General features: G+C 32.0%; 1 protein-coding gene across 1 annotated transcript in view; it reads left to right on the forward strand.

Annotated features, from left to right (window-relative positions):
* HMGCLL1 (3-hydroxy-3-methylglutaryl-CoA lyase like 1) overlaps positions 1–13,975 on the forward strand; it is a 233,614-nt gene that overhangs the window by 155,730 nt on the left and 63,909 nt on the right. The window contains exons 6-7 of the mRNA XM_074310629.1: positions 797–860; positions 3,680–3,868. Coding sequence (XP_074166730.1) covers positions 797–860; positions 3,680–3,868 — 253 coding nt within the window. The remainder of the gene's footprint in view (positions 1–796; positions 861–3,679; positions 3,869–13,975) is intronic.

A 13,975-nucleotide genomic window follows, 5' to 3' on the forward strand; every position in this document is an offset into this window, starting at 1 on the left:
CTATAACTTATTCAGCCATTTTCCACTGATGGCATCTACTCAGCTTCCAATCCCTAGCCACTACAAAAAGGGCTACCACAAGTATTTTTGCACATGTGGGTCCCTTTCCTTCCTTTAAGATCCCTTTGGGATGTTAATCAATGATCAGGGCTATTTTTGCTTTTTTTACTCATTTTTAAAAGTCGAGATCTGTTCTTGGAGTAAATGGGGAGATTGTTCAAAGCTTTTTCTACAAGTTACAGCAACTTCACTCTACTCTGGGGCTGGTGGAACCAGCTTTCTTAACATGCTGGGTGAGGGTGGCTAAGCCTTGAATGTTATACTGGGGTTTAGGGGCTTATTATTTATCTTCTGAAGTTCCATTGGAGGTCTCACAGCTAGCCTGATGATCCATTGGCTTCTGAATCCAGATAAAGTAGCCAATGATTCTGTATTTTGGCTAAGAGTTTGGAGTGGTTTGCCATTTCTTTCTCCTGCTAATTTTACAGATGAGGAACTGAGGCAAAGAAGGTTAAATGACTTCCCTAGTCATATAGCTTGTAAGTTCTGAGGATAGTTTGAACTTAAAAAGATGAGTCTTCTTGATTGCAGTTCCAGTGTTCTACCCACTGTCTTAAGTAGTCGTAAGTAGTAAGTGTTTATATACCTATTCTATTAAGTTAATTGGAAACAAATGGTTAGAAAATATGGCTACTTGAAGAAATCTAGTTATTTAACTCATTTATACAGTAATGAAATTAATTTGCATGCTATACATTGCACATATGTTTAAATAATTATGAATTTTTAAATTTAGGTATGTTTCTTGTGCTCTTGGATGCCCATATGAAGGACATATAGCACCTGAAAAAGTGGCCAAAGTAAGATTACATCAATTGTCCTTAGATCATCATAAAGTTATCTAGATGTTTTGAATGAGCTGGTTATTTTTCATGTTCTGTGTAAAGTTCTATAAAAAAGGATACTTATCTCTTTGAATTCATTTTATTTTGATCATTGTAAAATATATAAGCACCAAAAAAATTAGAATCATTAGAATTGTTGGTGGCTAATAAACTCTGTTGGTTCAAATGGTGTTGGGAAGAGGGTAAGAGGTAGGGAAACAGAATTGGCTAATTTGTTTTTAGCACAAAAGATAATGTATTAATTAAATATTTTTTTTCAATTTCAGCCACATGTGGCAATAAAGAGTTTTATTATATTCATACACATATATTATTTTTGTTAGTGGTATTTTCTTTCATTTCTAGAATAGAATATATCTGAAATGCTTTTGAAAAAATAAACATAAATTGACCCATTCCTAAGGTTTTTGATTCAGCTGTGCTTAATTAAAATACTAAAGGAACCTGTATTTTGGTGAATGGTTCTGAAAGCTCAGCTGTGTTAAGGATGGTAATGGAAAACAAATTTACAAGTGAAAACTGAGTCATGAAAAACATGTTCTATCATCCATTGAAAACTATTCATCTAATTAAATCTAATTAAAATTCCATAATATTTCTAGGACTCTTCAAATGAAAAGAGTATCTATCCTTGTTCTCAAAAGCATTAGGTTGGATATGTCAATAGGATCTCAAAGAAATAAGAATTTTAATATTTTTAAAAAGCATAATAAATATTGTACCTTATTTTTTATCATTTCCTATCAGCACATTTAATGTATGTTAGTTTCTTTCCTACTATTTAGTTTTCTGGAAATAATGTAAGTGATTTTTCACATCATTACTATTCTTATGCTAAACCAGAAAGTATTTTAATGACATTAAAATCAAAGAAAGCTACTATAGATTAACAACAATAAAACATTCCAGTGTGAATTAACAGGATTTTAGTTCTTGGGTGGCTAAAGAATTTGCATGGCTTTTGGCCTAATCATTTTTGGTTTATCCCAAGATCAATAATGAACTGTCAGATCTGATTATACTATTATATCACAGCCAGATTTTGGTTAGAAGCTTTTTTGGTTGTTCTTAAAATTCCCTTCAAATGAAAAAAAAAAAAAAATCTCCTCACTAGGATGCAATGCAATGCTCCCCCCCCCAACTTTTTTCCATGTCTGTCTCCTTAGAGCATTAGAGAATTTCCTGTCTGAATGGAGTCTCAGGAGATCTTAGTTAGCTGACAGTAAAATCGTCTGAGTAGGATTTAATAAAATTAAATGACTATATGAAAAATCCATATTTAAAGGGAAACACAAGTGATATCTTCACACATTACTGAACTTAGTAAAACTTTTACCAGCATCTCTAATATACTTGATTTACCTCTTAGAAATCATGAGTAACTTCAAATTCCTAAGAGCATCAACTTTATTTTTAAAAAGGATAGGGAGAAAAAAAAGTCTGATGACTTTAATAATTAAACACTGAATGAAATAAACAATATCTCTATGTAATATAATGTATACTGCTCCTGTAGTAAGAAAGACCTAGATATAAATTCCCGATTTTATACTTAATATATGTGACCATAGATCCATTACTTAAATTTATAGGTTGTCAGTTTCATCATCTCTAAACTGAGGACAATAATACTTCCAGTGCCTTCTCAAAGAGTTGTATATGAGGTTCAGATAACATAATTGTATGTACAGAACTATAGGAATATCAGTAATTATTATTTTCAAAGAAGAGCTTTTTTATTTACCTAAGCAATACTATTTATAGTTTCTTTGAAAGAATTAATTGTATTTCTAAAACACCCAATAGTCTTCAGTTATATATACACAGCAGGTACTAAACTCCTTGGGCAACTTCCAGTGTTAACTAATTTCAATTAAAGTAATTATACCATTCCTGGAGAAGTGTCCAACCTATCTTTTAAACAGATTGGCAGAATTCCTCTGAAATTCTTGAGCAGCTTTCAAAGATAACTACTTCCAAGAAAACATGCAGACCTTAAAGGGACTTGCATCTGAAGCCTGCCCCCCACAGCTAAGGAAATTGAGGACTAATAGGTAAAATGACTTGCTTCAGGTCATTTAATTGATTAGTGTCAGAACCAACAAAAGAATTCAGATGTCCAAATTGCCAGTTTTATGTTTTTTCACTATATGATTTTTATAAATTAATTACAGAACATATGATTGTGTTCATATTTCTATTTTTGTGGGTGTATAGAGGTAGAAGTAGACCTATAAATCTATCAATATAGAGAGCTCCAACCAAGGAAAATCCCTCTGTTAATGCTGATCAGTTTCGAGACTTGGGAGTTTATCTCTCTGGATATATTGAAAGTTACCTAAGCTCATATAGCAATGTGCTCAAAATAAGAATGAAACCAGACCTACCCAGTTAGATGCCCATATCCAATCTGATTAGGCACTATGTCATAAAGACACATAATAAAATATTAATTAATGAAAACAACTAGTTAAATTATAGTATTTTAATTATGAAGATAATTATTTCTGTTTAAGTAAAAAGGTATTTCATCAAGTTATTAGGGCAGGAAACTATGAGTAAATATGATTTGATCATTTCTATCATTCACACAAATTGTTAGGAGTTTCATACAGAGATATTTGTTACTTTGAAGAGTCACTGATTTTTTTTTTCACTATAAAGAATTTGTTACCTCTAAATGATCTCTTCTGTGGAATTATGAAGCTTATGTACCTGTTTATTTTTTATGTCTGTTCAATTTCAGCATTTTAATATAACTCCTTTCTTAACAGGTGTCTAAGCAGTTGTATAGCATGGGTTGCTATGAGATCTCTCTAGGGGACACCATTGGAGTGGGAACTCCTGGAAGTATGAAAAGAATGTTGGAAAGTGTTATGAAAGAAATTCCACTAAGTGCTCTTGCTGTTCACTGTCATGACACATATGGGCAAGCTTTAGCAAATATTCTTACAGCTTTGCAGGTAAATTCAATTCTTCCTTCTTTTCTCCCTCCCTTTATTATCCTTCCTTCCTTCCTTCCTTCCTTCCTTCCTTCCTTCCTTCCTTCCTTCCTTCCTTCCTTCCTTCCTTCCTTCCTTCCTTCCTTCCTTCCTTCCTTCCTTCCTTCCTTCCTTCTTTCCTTCCTTGCTTCCTCTCTCCCTCTCTCCCTTCCCTTTCTCCCTTCCTCCTTTCTTTCTATCCTTATTTTCCTTTTATCCTTGTCTCTCTTCCTATCTTTCTCCTGTTTTTCTTTTCCGTGTTGAATTTTGCTTCTTAAGTAAAAATAAAGTTTTAGAAGCTGTATTGTATATGTGTGCTTACCATGAAGAAAAGGTCAGAGAAAAAACAGTTGTGATCATTTTAAATGTTTAAATGTTTTTCTGTTATGACTAAAAGTAAACTATGTCCAGTAAATAAATGCATTATAGATATAAAAGCTGTAAATATACAGTAATACTCTGATTAATAGGCATGCAGCTGACTGAAAACTCCAAGTAATTCATACTCTGGGATAGCTTACATTGACTGGAAAATGACAAAGATACAAAGACAAGAAGCCAAAATCCACTTTCAAAAGCTATATTTGAAGACAACAAACAAATTTAACAGATTTTTAGGATCATTTGAATGGCTGTTTATTTCATTGTATACATCAATTCAGGAATAAGATCCTAAGCTCTGAGATTTTGCAAATATAGTTCAGCTTATGTTTATAATAATAGAATACTCACATTTACTTTAATTATTATAACGGACAATGGGAAAATTTTTTCTTCATCTAGCCAGGTTTGTCCATGCTAATCTGATTTTTTTAACTACTAGCAAAGGAGAAGATAAGATATAAACAAAGACCACAGATATTTAATGACGGAGCAAATAATGCTATTAAAGTTAGGCCTGACTCAAGGTACTACCACAAGAATTCATTTTTTGGGATGATCTCTTAAAAGTTAGTGAAAAAAGGCTCACTTAGGCATGAGAAAGGAGATTTCACTCAAGGATGCTATAACACTTAACTCATGTGGATGTGACCCCATTTGCCTCCTTGTGGAAACACATTTGGCCAGCAGGGCAAAGTAGATGGCTCTCTTACTATTAGGAAAATTACTGAATGTGAATGAGCAGTTTTATTCCCTTAGGTGACCAAGAAATTCTGGCATATTGTCTAGAGTCTGTGTAAAAGCTTAGTCAGTTAGCAAAGACATAATTCTAGTCCATTCAAGTTCTACTGACAGTTTTGTCATCGTTTAGAGGTAAATGGCCTAACTCATATTGGGGAGAAGGTGGGGAATCCTGGTGGATGTTGCTTTAATCATAGATGAATAATGAAAGAAAATTATAACTTCATTATAACAATCCTAAGAATTGAGGTGAACTTCACTCAAAACCATTGAAACTATCCTCTTTCAGAGTGACTATGCTATCTCATTAAATCCAAAAATGAAGAGCTTTTCTTTCATACCAATGCCATCTTTTCTCTTTTTCTAATGAGAACCACTGTTCTTCCAATCATACAGTTTTATTCATTCACAATAATTTTCATTTATCATTCTCCATTGCGTTATATGGTTTTCGGGATTCAATCTCTACAATATTATTCTCATCACCCTTATATATCAAAGTATATATAAATCCAATGTTCAGGGGAGGTTCTTATCAAATTGTTTTTAAAATTTCTGCAGCCTCTTTATCTTCTGTAAGCAATAGTTTTGTAAAAGCTGTAATTGTTTTCCCCTGTTACAATGTGAGATTACCAAATATTACATAAAATAATGTTTTTGTAGCCTTTGGGCATATAATAAAACCAACTGCCACTTCCTTTGTTTGATTCTCTAGGGAGTATATATGAGCTATTTATTTTCCTTTAAAACAATTATTTCAAGATTGATGGGATTCACAGTTTGTCCAAGCATTGATCATTGGACAAGTATTTTATATTTGGAATGCCAAAAGTAAAATAAAAGTGTATAGGTGGTATAAAATAGAAGTTCTTAACATGAGGACAAAGAATTGTATTTTAATATGATTGATTTTCTATGTATTCCTATATACTTTATTTTATGCATTTGAAATATTCTGCGAAGGCATGTGATGACTTCGCCAGAATATCAAAGGGACATGCCTTAAAACAAAATATAAGAACCCTAATCTAAAAACTGTGATTCTTAACACCATTTTTACTCCTCCTCCTTTGCCACTAGTCACCATTTTACCATTGGCATTATAGAAATTAAGACTGCTGCAGAAGAATTAGAATTATTTTGCCTTTTAACATAACTTGTTTTATGGATTGATATGATCAAAAAAATAATCAACCTACCTACAATGACCAACCTACAGGTTAAACCTCTTTCTATTTAACTCAGCTGAGGCATTTTTTTTTCCTTTCTTTTTCTTGAGGTAGGACAGACTGTCTATTTTCAGGATCTAATACCTATGTGACCTTATTCATCATCCCTCTGTTCAAAAATGTAACGTAAGGCACAAAATTAGGAGATGTATAATCACTAACAGTGTTTGGTACTCAGTGGAGGAAAATTAATGCTGATTCCAAGTTGAAAAGATTTCTTGGGTGTGATGAGGTACTAAATATTATTGTTTGCAGAATATGATGGTTATTGTGATGATGACAGCATTTTTATAACCCTTTAGGTTTACAAATCACTTTTTACACATATATTACAAATTTATAAAAAAACTATGTTATGATATCCTTTTGACAATCCTTAAAACAGGTAATATTATTACATTTTAAAGATGAGGAAACTGAATCAGACTAAGCTTAAGTGAGTTGCCTAAGGTCATTTAGCTAATAAGTGTCTGAGACAGGACTCAAATTAAAATCTTCCTAGCTCTATTGCTCTATTTATAGCTGTTTCTGCCAGCTGGTGCTCTTCTAGTTTCCTCAAGTCAAGGCAAGTCAACAACAACAGTTTATTAAGTGCCTACCATATGTTGGATTTTGGGCTAAATATATAGGACATCAATTTCTGGAACATTTCAGACATTCCTGGAAGAAATCCATATGCATAGATAAAAATTTAAATTAATCATTGATAAAAAGGGAGATTAAATGTATTTAGATATACAAGTAATAAAAGCTTATTCATCTATATGCATATCTGGACCAGACAGTGAAAATGTATGGTAAGCTAGGACCATAATTGAACAGAAGGAGAATCTGTTGCCTTTTAAATGTTATGAAAATAATTTAGCAACCCACTTTTCTTCTAGAAACACAGGTCAAATTTTTTAATACTAAGATTGTACTGGCTTTGTTATTTGACATCACATTTCAATTAAATTAGTCTCTAGTATTTGAAATAAGTTCCATACACAATATATGTTGTAGGTACAATCACAAGCTGAAACATATAACCAAAGAAGAACTTTGAAGAAAATCAAAATAAAAAATGGAGAAATATATGATAAGAAGAGAAGATTGATTATGTGGTGAAGGAGAGAAATAAAAGATCAACAAACATAATACTTCACTGCTATCTTCACAGTTTTTAAAGAATGAAATGAGACCTTCCAGCATAAATACATTAAGGTCTTGCAAAGTGAGGAGGCCATTTGAGTGTCTAAGAAGGGAGAAGTTTGAAATAATTAGGGCAAAGCTCTCTGTTGATCAATAATAGTATCATGCCCATGAATCTACCTTATATTTCAGTCCTGATAGTTGAGGTGATCCACTTAATCTTCAAAATAAATAAATAAAATTTCCCAAAGAGACTTATGACATTTTTTGAATGCAGGAACTTAAATTTCTGCCTTTATAGCCATAGTACTTAGTCTCATGCGTAGTAACTACTGGGCACTTAGTAAATTTTGCTCTGGAAACAGAGATATTAAATCTCTTCTAATCTCACATTCCATAAAGTAATTTGACGTTGTGTGGTTTGGAATTAGGAAGAACTAAATTTACCTTCATATACTTACTAACTTCTGAGTTATACTTAATAGCTAACTTAACTTCTCAGCTTTGATTTCCTAATCTATAAGAGAATAGGCTCTACATCATAATGTAGTTAAGATACTCAAATGAGGTAATACATACAAACTGTTTTGCAAAGCTCAAAATTTAAATTTGGGTTGTTATAGCTTCCTAATATTTTTTTCTACCAATCCTGCTGGCAAATTTAGGTACAAATCTCATCATTCCTCTGATAAAGTATTTTCTGATAAAACATTCTAATATATTTCAAATCTTTTATTTTTTTAAACCTTTTTGATATTTATATAATTTTTGAAACATTATTTCATCACAAATGTAGTGAACACAAGCATTTCCATACACAAAAGATAGAGCATTGATGGCATTTGTTTCATTGTAAAGGATGCTAAAACATTTGATTCATGGGTTGATAAGACCAAACCGTATGATTAAATGTAAAATTATGAACTTCTCTTAGTATGGTTACTGGTTTTTTTAAGAGTACATTGAATTTAGGGGCAGCTAGGTGGCACAGTGGATAGAGCACCAGTCCTGAAGTCAGGAGGATCTGAGTTCAAATGTGACCCAGACACCTCCTAGCTATGTGACCCTGGACAAATCATTTAACCCCAATTGCCTCAGCAAATATATATCCATATATATATATATATATATATATATATATATATATATGTGTGTGTGTGTGTGTGTGTGTGTGTGTGTGTGTATACATATACATATATATATATATATATATATATTTAGTTTTATCAGATATTAACAAAATTATTGTTTGTATGAGATAGCTAAGTGTGTTAATAGATAGGATATTAGCCCTACAGTTAGAATGAGCTGAGTTCAAATTATTTTACCATACTCCTTGGCTCATTGGTTGAGTTGCAGGAAGTAGAATACATACCTTCTTAGTTTTTTTTTCCTTACTCTGTTACTCAGCAAGCTCCTTTTCTTTAAGGCTCATTCTATTCATATCTATCACTCAACTAAAATTCTGGTAAAACTGTCTGCAAGCCCCTAAGTCACTTTTGTTTTTTCCCTACAGGTTTGTTGCTTAGTTTACAATGTTTCTCCCCTCCCAACTCCTGCCCTTATACTAGGGAACTTTAACATACTACATATTGCTTCTCCCTCAAATACCTGAAGCACAGTTCTTCAACCTACTCACCTCCTATAAACTACTCTTCCACCCAATCTCAACCATACACCAAGATAGTCATTCCCTTAATCTTTGTCCGAATTTCCTTTCTACCCCTACATCTATTTATATTGATATACTGCTCATTTTAAAAAAGTGAAAATCTCTGGTACTACCCTCTGCCTTCTACTTAAATTCTAGTTCCTGGATTCCAAGAAGCCCTGTGCTTCTTCTTAGAGTAAATTCACCATATCTATTCAATTTTATACTCTGTCTGGTCATCTTTCTGCCCTGTTATCATCATAATTATAGCCTTCCAACATCTTCACCCCACCTCTGACTCTCCTCTCCTTCTAGCTTTGAAAACATTAATCAAATTAACATTACTGTGCTTGAAAAGGACATTTTAGATTGCCCTATCACTCCACCCACAGTCCTTTGGACTTCTTTGACAAAATATCCCTTTCAAGACACCATTCATTTTTATTATTTTTTTTTATTACATTGAAGCTGCTTGATAGTAGAAATTATCTTGCTTTTTCTATCGGCCTTAGCACATTTAGGGTAATTCCTGGAACCAAATAAGCATTAAATACGTTTTTTTTTTTCATTCATTCAGCATCCTCAGTCATTCTTTATGTGTCATTGACCTGAGTTTCCTCATTGTTTTTGATTACCCTCCTCCACTTTTAGTACTTCAAAGTTCCTATTAAATATGGTGGTCAATTTTTAACATTTAGAAGGGAAAAGCATATATATGCATGTACTCACACATATACACACACACACACACACATATATATATATATATATATATATATATATATATATATATATATATATACACATATATATCCACATACACACATAAATATATATATATATATATATTACTAAAGAATCTTACACATAAAATCAAGTTTTTTGAATATTAAAATACTTATCATTTCCTATTAGTATATGATAGATTGAAACTTTTTAACCTATATAGAATTGGATATACTTTACATTCATTTTAGATTTATTTTCCCTCTTAAATGTATTGTACTGTATCAAAGTTATCATAGATAATTTTAATCTGGAGTACAAGACTGAAGGCTTATAGTTATTAATGAAGTTAATAAACCAATTAATTAAAGTTATATATCTCTATAGTCAAATTAGTCTTATGTCCTGTATTTGATATTTGATTTCCTATCTCTTTACCTTTGCAAATGAATTCCTTATGTCTAGAATCTACTCCCTTCTCATTTCTATGTTATCAAATGCCTACCATATTTCTAGCATAATTCAAGTGCTATCTATTCTACCAAATCTTTCTTCATCCTCCCAGCTATTGCTTTACTCTGTCTTCATGTGTCTATCTGTCTGTCTCAATTACTTTATATTATTTTATAGAGGCATTGTATTTTTATCTGAATGTAACAAGACTTACACTCAAGAATGTAAGTTTCTGGAAGTTAGAAACTGATTTTCAAATTGAATTAACTTGAATACAATAATTTAATGATCAAGAAATCAGATATCACTATTGTGTGTACCAAAAAACTTGGGACATATGAAAGAGATGGACCTCTGTGAATGATATAGAAGAGTCTTATACTGATATCTTCAATTCCATCAGCTCTATAAAAACATTGACTTTGGGATAAGAAAACATACATTCAGATGCCAGATTTGTGACTTGCTTTATGAACTTTGGCAGTTGGTTTAAAATTTCTGGACCTCAGTTTCTTCATCTAGCAGGTTTGACTTCATGACTGATAAAATTCCTTCCAGCTCTAAAACAATGATTTATGATTCATGCCATTGCCGTTTTAATTGAGGTGTTCCTGAACAAGGACATCTTAACTACCCCTGGGAAAATACAGGGTTTTGGGAGGGAGAAGAGAAATGAGTAACTCATAAACAGCCTAGCCTAATGAGCGAGCACAATTCCAGAACATTCCCAAGGAGAAATTCCAGAAGGGTATACCAGTAGTGATTTGTGATTCGCCTACTGAGCAGCTACATTCTCATGTGGCTCCATGTAAGAACAATTTATGGTGAGAGTAGGGTGAGCAGAGCTTACTTCTTCTGGCAGCTGTACAATCCGGATACAAGCTTACTTGGATAGAGTAATGAATACTGGTGATATAGGGGTCCCAACACTGTATCTTAAAATATAATGGGAAATTTCTAAACAATCCTGAAATTAAAAAAAATATATCCTTCTCTTAAGGTATTTATTTTTCACATTCTCATGAGAAATATTTCAGGGAGCTCTTGGGGCAAAGGTGAAACTAATTGGGTATTTTGTGAGTTTGAGCTTTAAAATTTCAGTAAACAATCTTTCTACCAGTGATTTCTGAAAAATCTTTAAAAAGGCTAAATGTATCCCTTGTTTAAAATTGGATATAAATTGTTCTAAAAGAAAAGCATGAAATACTATATGGTATATGGGAAAAGTCTAGTTAAGGATTCAGAGGCTCTGGGTTCAGATCTTGACTACTATTAACTGCTTATATGAATCATTTAAACACTTTTGTTCTCACTTTCTCTCATCTATATTATAAGATAAAGGTTGGACAAAATGAATTCTTAGATGCCTATCACTACTAATCATATGATCTGATGATTATTCCATTTATTTGACATGATTTATGAGATCCATTTTGTCTAAAGTATAAATCATATTATCACAGAAGGATGAGTGGTTGAACATTATTCACTCATGTATGGTAGCATACTGAAGTAAATAAATACAAAATAATAGGTTTTATTGATTTTATAATATAGGGCATTTGTGTAATGGGCACTTTCCAAGTAATCCCATAAGCAATGTAGTATATTACTATTATTATCAGTTTATTGATGGAAGAGATTTAGGCTGAAAAAGACTGTGATTTGCTCAAATTCACATAGCAAGTCATAAAGCTATAGAAGACAGTTCAAAAATATTTTTAAGAATAGAGAACTTTGAGATTCTATATTCATCTTCAGTACTATTAACCCCCCCAAGTTCTTGTGTGGTTTTACAATATTTTTGATAACAAGAATTGTTGCCTGTTTCCCCTTAAAAAGTGGATATTCTGAGTTGCAGTAGCACTCTCCCTCACCCCCCAAAAAAAACAAAAATCAAAAAAGATAATAACAAATAACCTATATCTCAATTCAAGAAACATTTATATAATTCCTAATAAACAAAATATTCTGTTTGCTTTGGGGATTTGAACACATAAATACACACACATACACAAACACATACAGAGTCACTTCTAAGTAAGGTGATAGTTTAGGAGCACAATATGTACGAAAGAAATTTGCACAAGAAATTAAATAGAAAGCATATACAGAATTGCCTAAATAATTTCAAGACTATCCTAATAACTAGGGTTAGAAAAGTCTTCATGTAGGAGGAAGAGCCAGATTTATACTTTGAAGAAATCTAAGAATTCTGTGAAAAAATAGAGAGAGTGGAAAAGCATTTCTGATGTATTTTGGGCAATTTCTATATTATTTAGCCTCTCCTCACCAGGATAATCTGGTTGTTGCATGGCAGACATATATTGCATTGTAATGTAACTTTCCCAGGTCAGTAAGACTTCCAGAGTTTGAGTTCATTAGCATAGTTTCAAGAAATCAAGGTCTCCTCCAATGATTTCAATGAGTTATTAAAATAGATCAGTAATAGCTATTTGGTCATAAGTAAGTAAATAAATATTAATAATAAGGTATTAATTATTGTTATGAATTAGCATTTATATAGCACTTTAGGGCTTATAAAGCTTTTTATAAATATCTTCTTTGGTCTTGATAACAATTCTAGGATATAGGTACTATTATTATTCCCATATTGCAGATAAGGAAACTGACACACAGAAAGAGTAATTATATGACTTTTTCAAAGGTTATACACCTACTGAATGTTGGAGGTAGAACTCATCTTCTAACCCCGGGTCCAAAGCATCATCCATTGTCCCCCTAGCTGTCCACATGGATGATGAATCTAGAGTCATGAAGCCTTTTAAAACCTGTTTTCTTACTAGTTTTGGGCAACCCATTTAACTTTTCTGGGTCTTCATCATCTTATTTGTAAAACTGGGATAATAATGTCTGTTTTGTATCAGAGTTATTATGAATATTGAAGATGTCATGTTTTATTTGTTGAGAGGCACTTTACAAACTTTAAAACATCTTACCTATTATCATATGTTTCCTATTATTAAATGTAGTGTTCTCATATTGGCTCTTGGTGGAAAAAAAAGGATTCAATCCCTCTTCTCTCCTAACAATGACTCTGAATACCTTTTTTTTTTTTTTTTTCAATTTGAATGTATTTAGGACAAACTATAAAAATCCCTGGCTCTTTTGACAGTGTCTAAAAATAATCTGAAAAGGATAGTTAGATGTATTCAAGCATCTTTTTAAAAAATATTTTATTTAAATTTGGATAGATTCTTTGTTTAAAATAATAACAATTTGTTTGGCTGAATTCCACTCTTTTTTCAAACTAATTTCTTCAAAATCATATAGTAATAATGGTTTCTTGTTTTTAGGCATTCTTACAGGGATAATAATGAAACAAGTGAGCACTGAAACATTGAAACATTAAAACAAGTTCAATTCCTTTAGTAACTGGATTTACTACAGTAATATCATCCCATGCACTTAACATATAAAAATTGGATACAAATTTCTCTTGGAATTTTATTATTTTGTATGCTCATTTTCATTGCTTTGCTGTCATTTCCAACCCCCTCATATTTTCCCTCATTTTTCTTTTTCATTGTTTCCCCACCAAGAGAGGTTAAAGAAAAAAGGAAAAAGTCCTGGACAATGGGTGAGATAGTGAATATTGTGAGTGAGCAGTGTGTTGTCATATTATAAAAAGAATGGGGTGAAATGTTAGATATGAAGTTGTTTGCCGTGGACTCAAACAATAGTTTGTTTTGTTAAGTGATTATTATCCCTGTTACTGTTTTTCATAGTTCTTGGATCAGATTAAGTTGGGTAATA

This window comes from Sminthopsis crassicaudata, chromosome 4 (assembly GCF_048593235.1).
Source record: "Sminthopsis crassicaudata isolate SCR6 chromosome 4, ASM4859323v1, whole genome shotgun sequence".
Classification (NCBI taxonomy): Eukaryota; Metazoa; Chordata; class Mammalia; order Dasyuromorphia; family Dasyuridae; genus Sminthopsis; species Sminthopsis crassicaudata.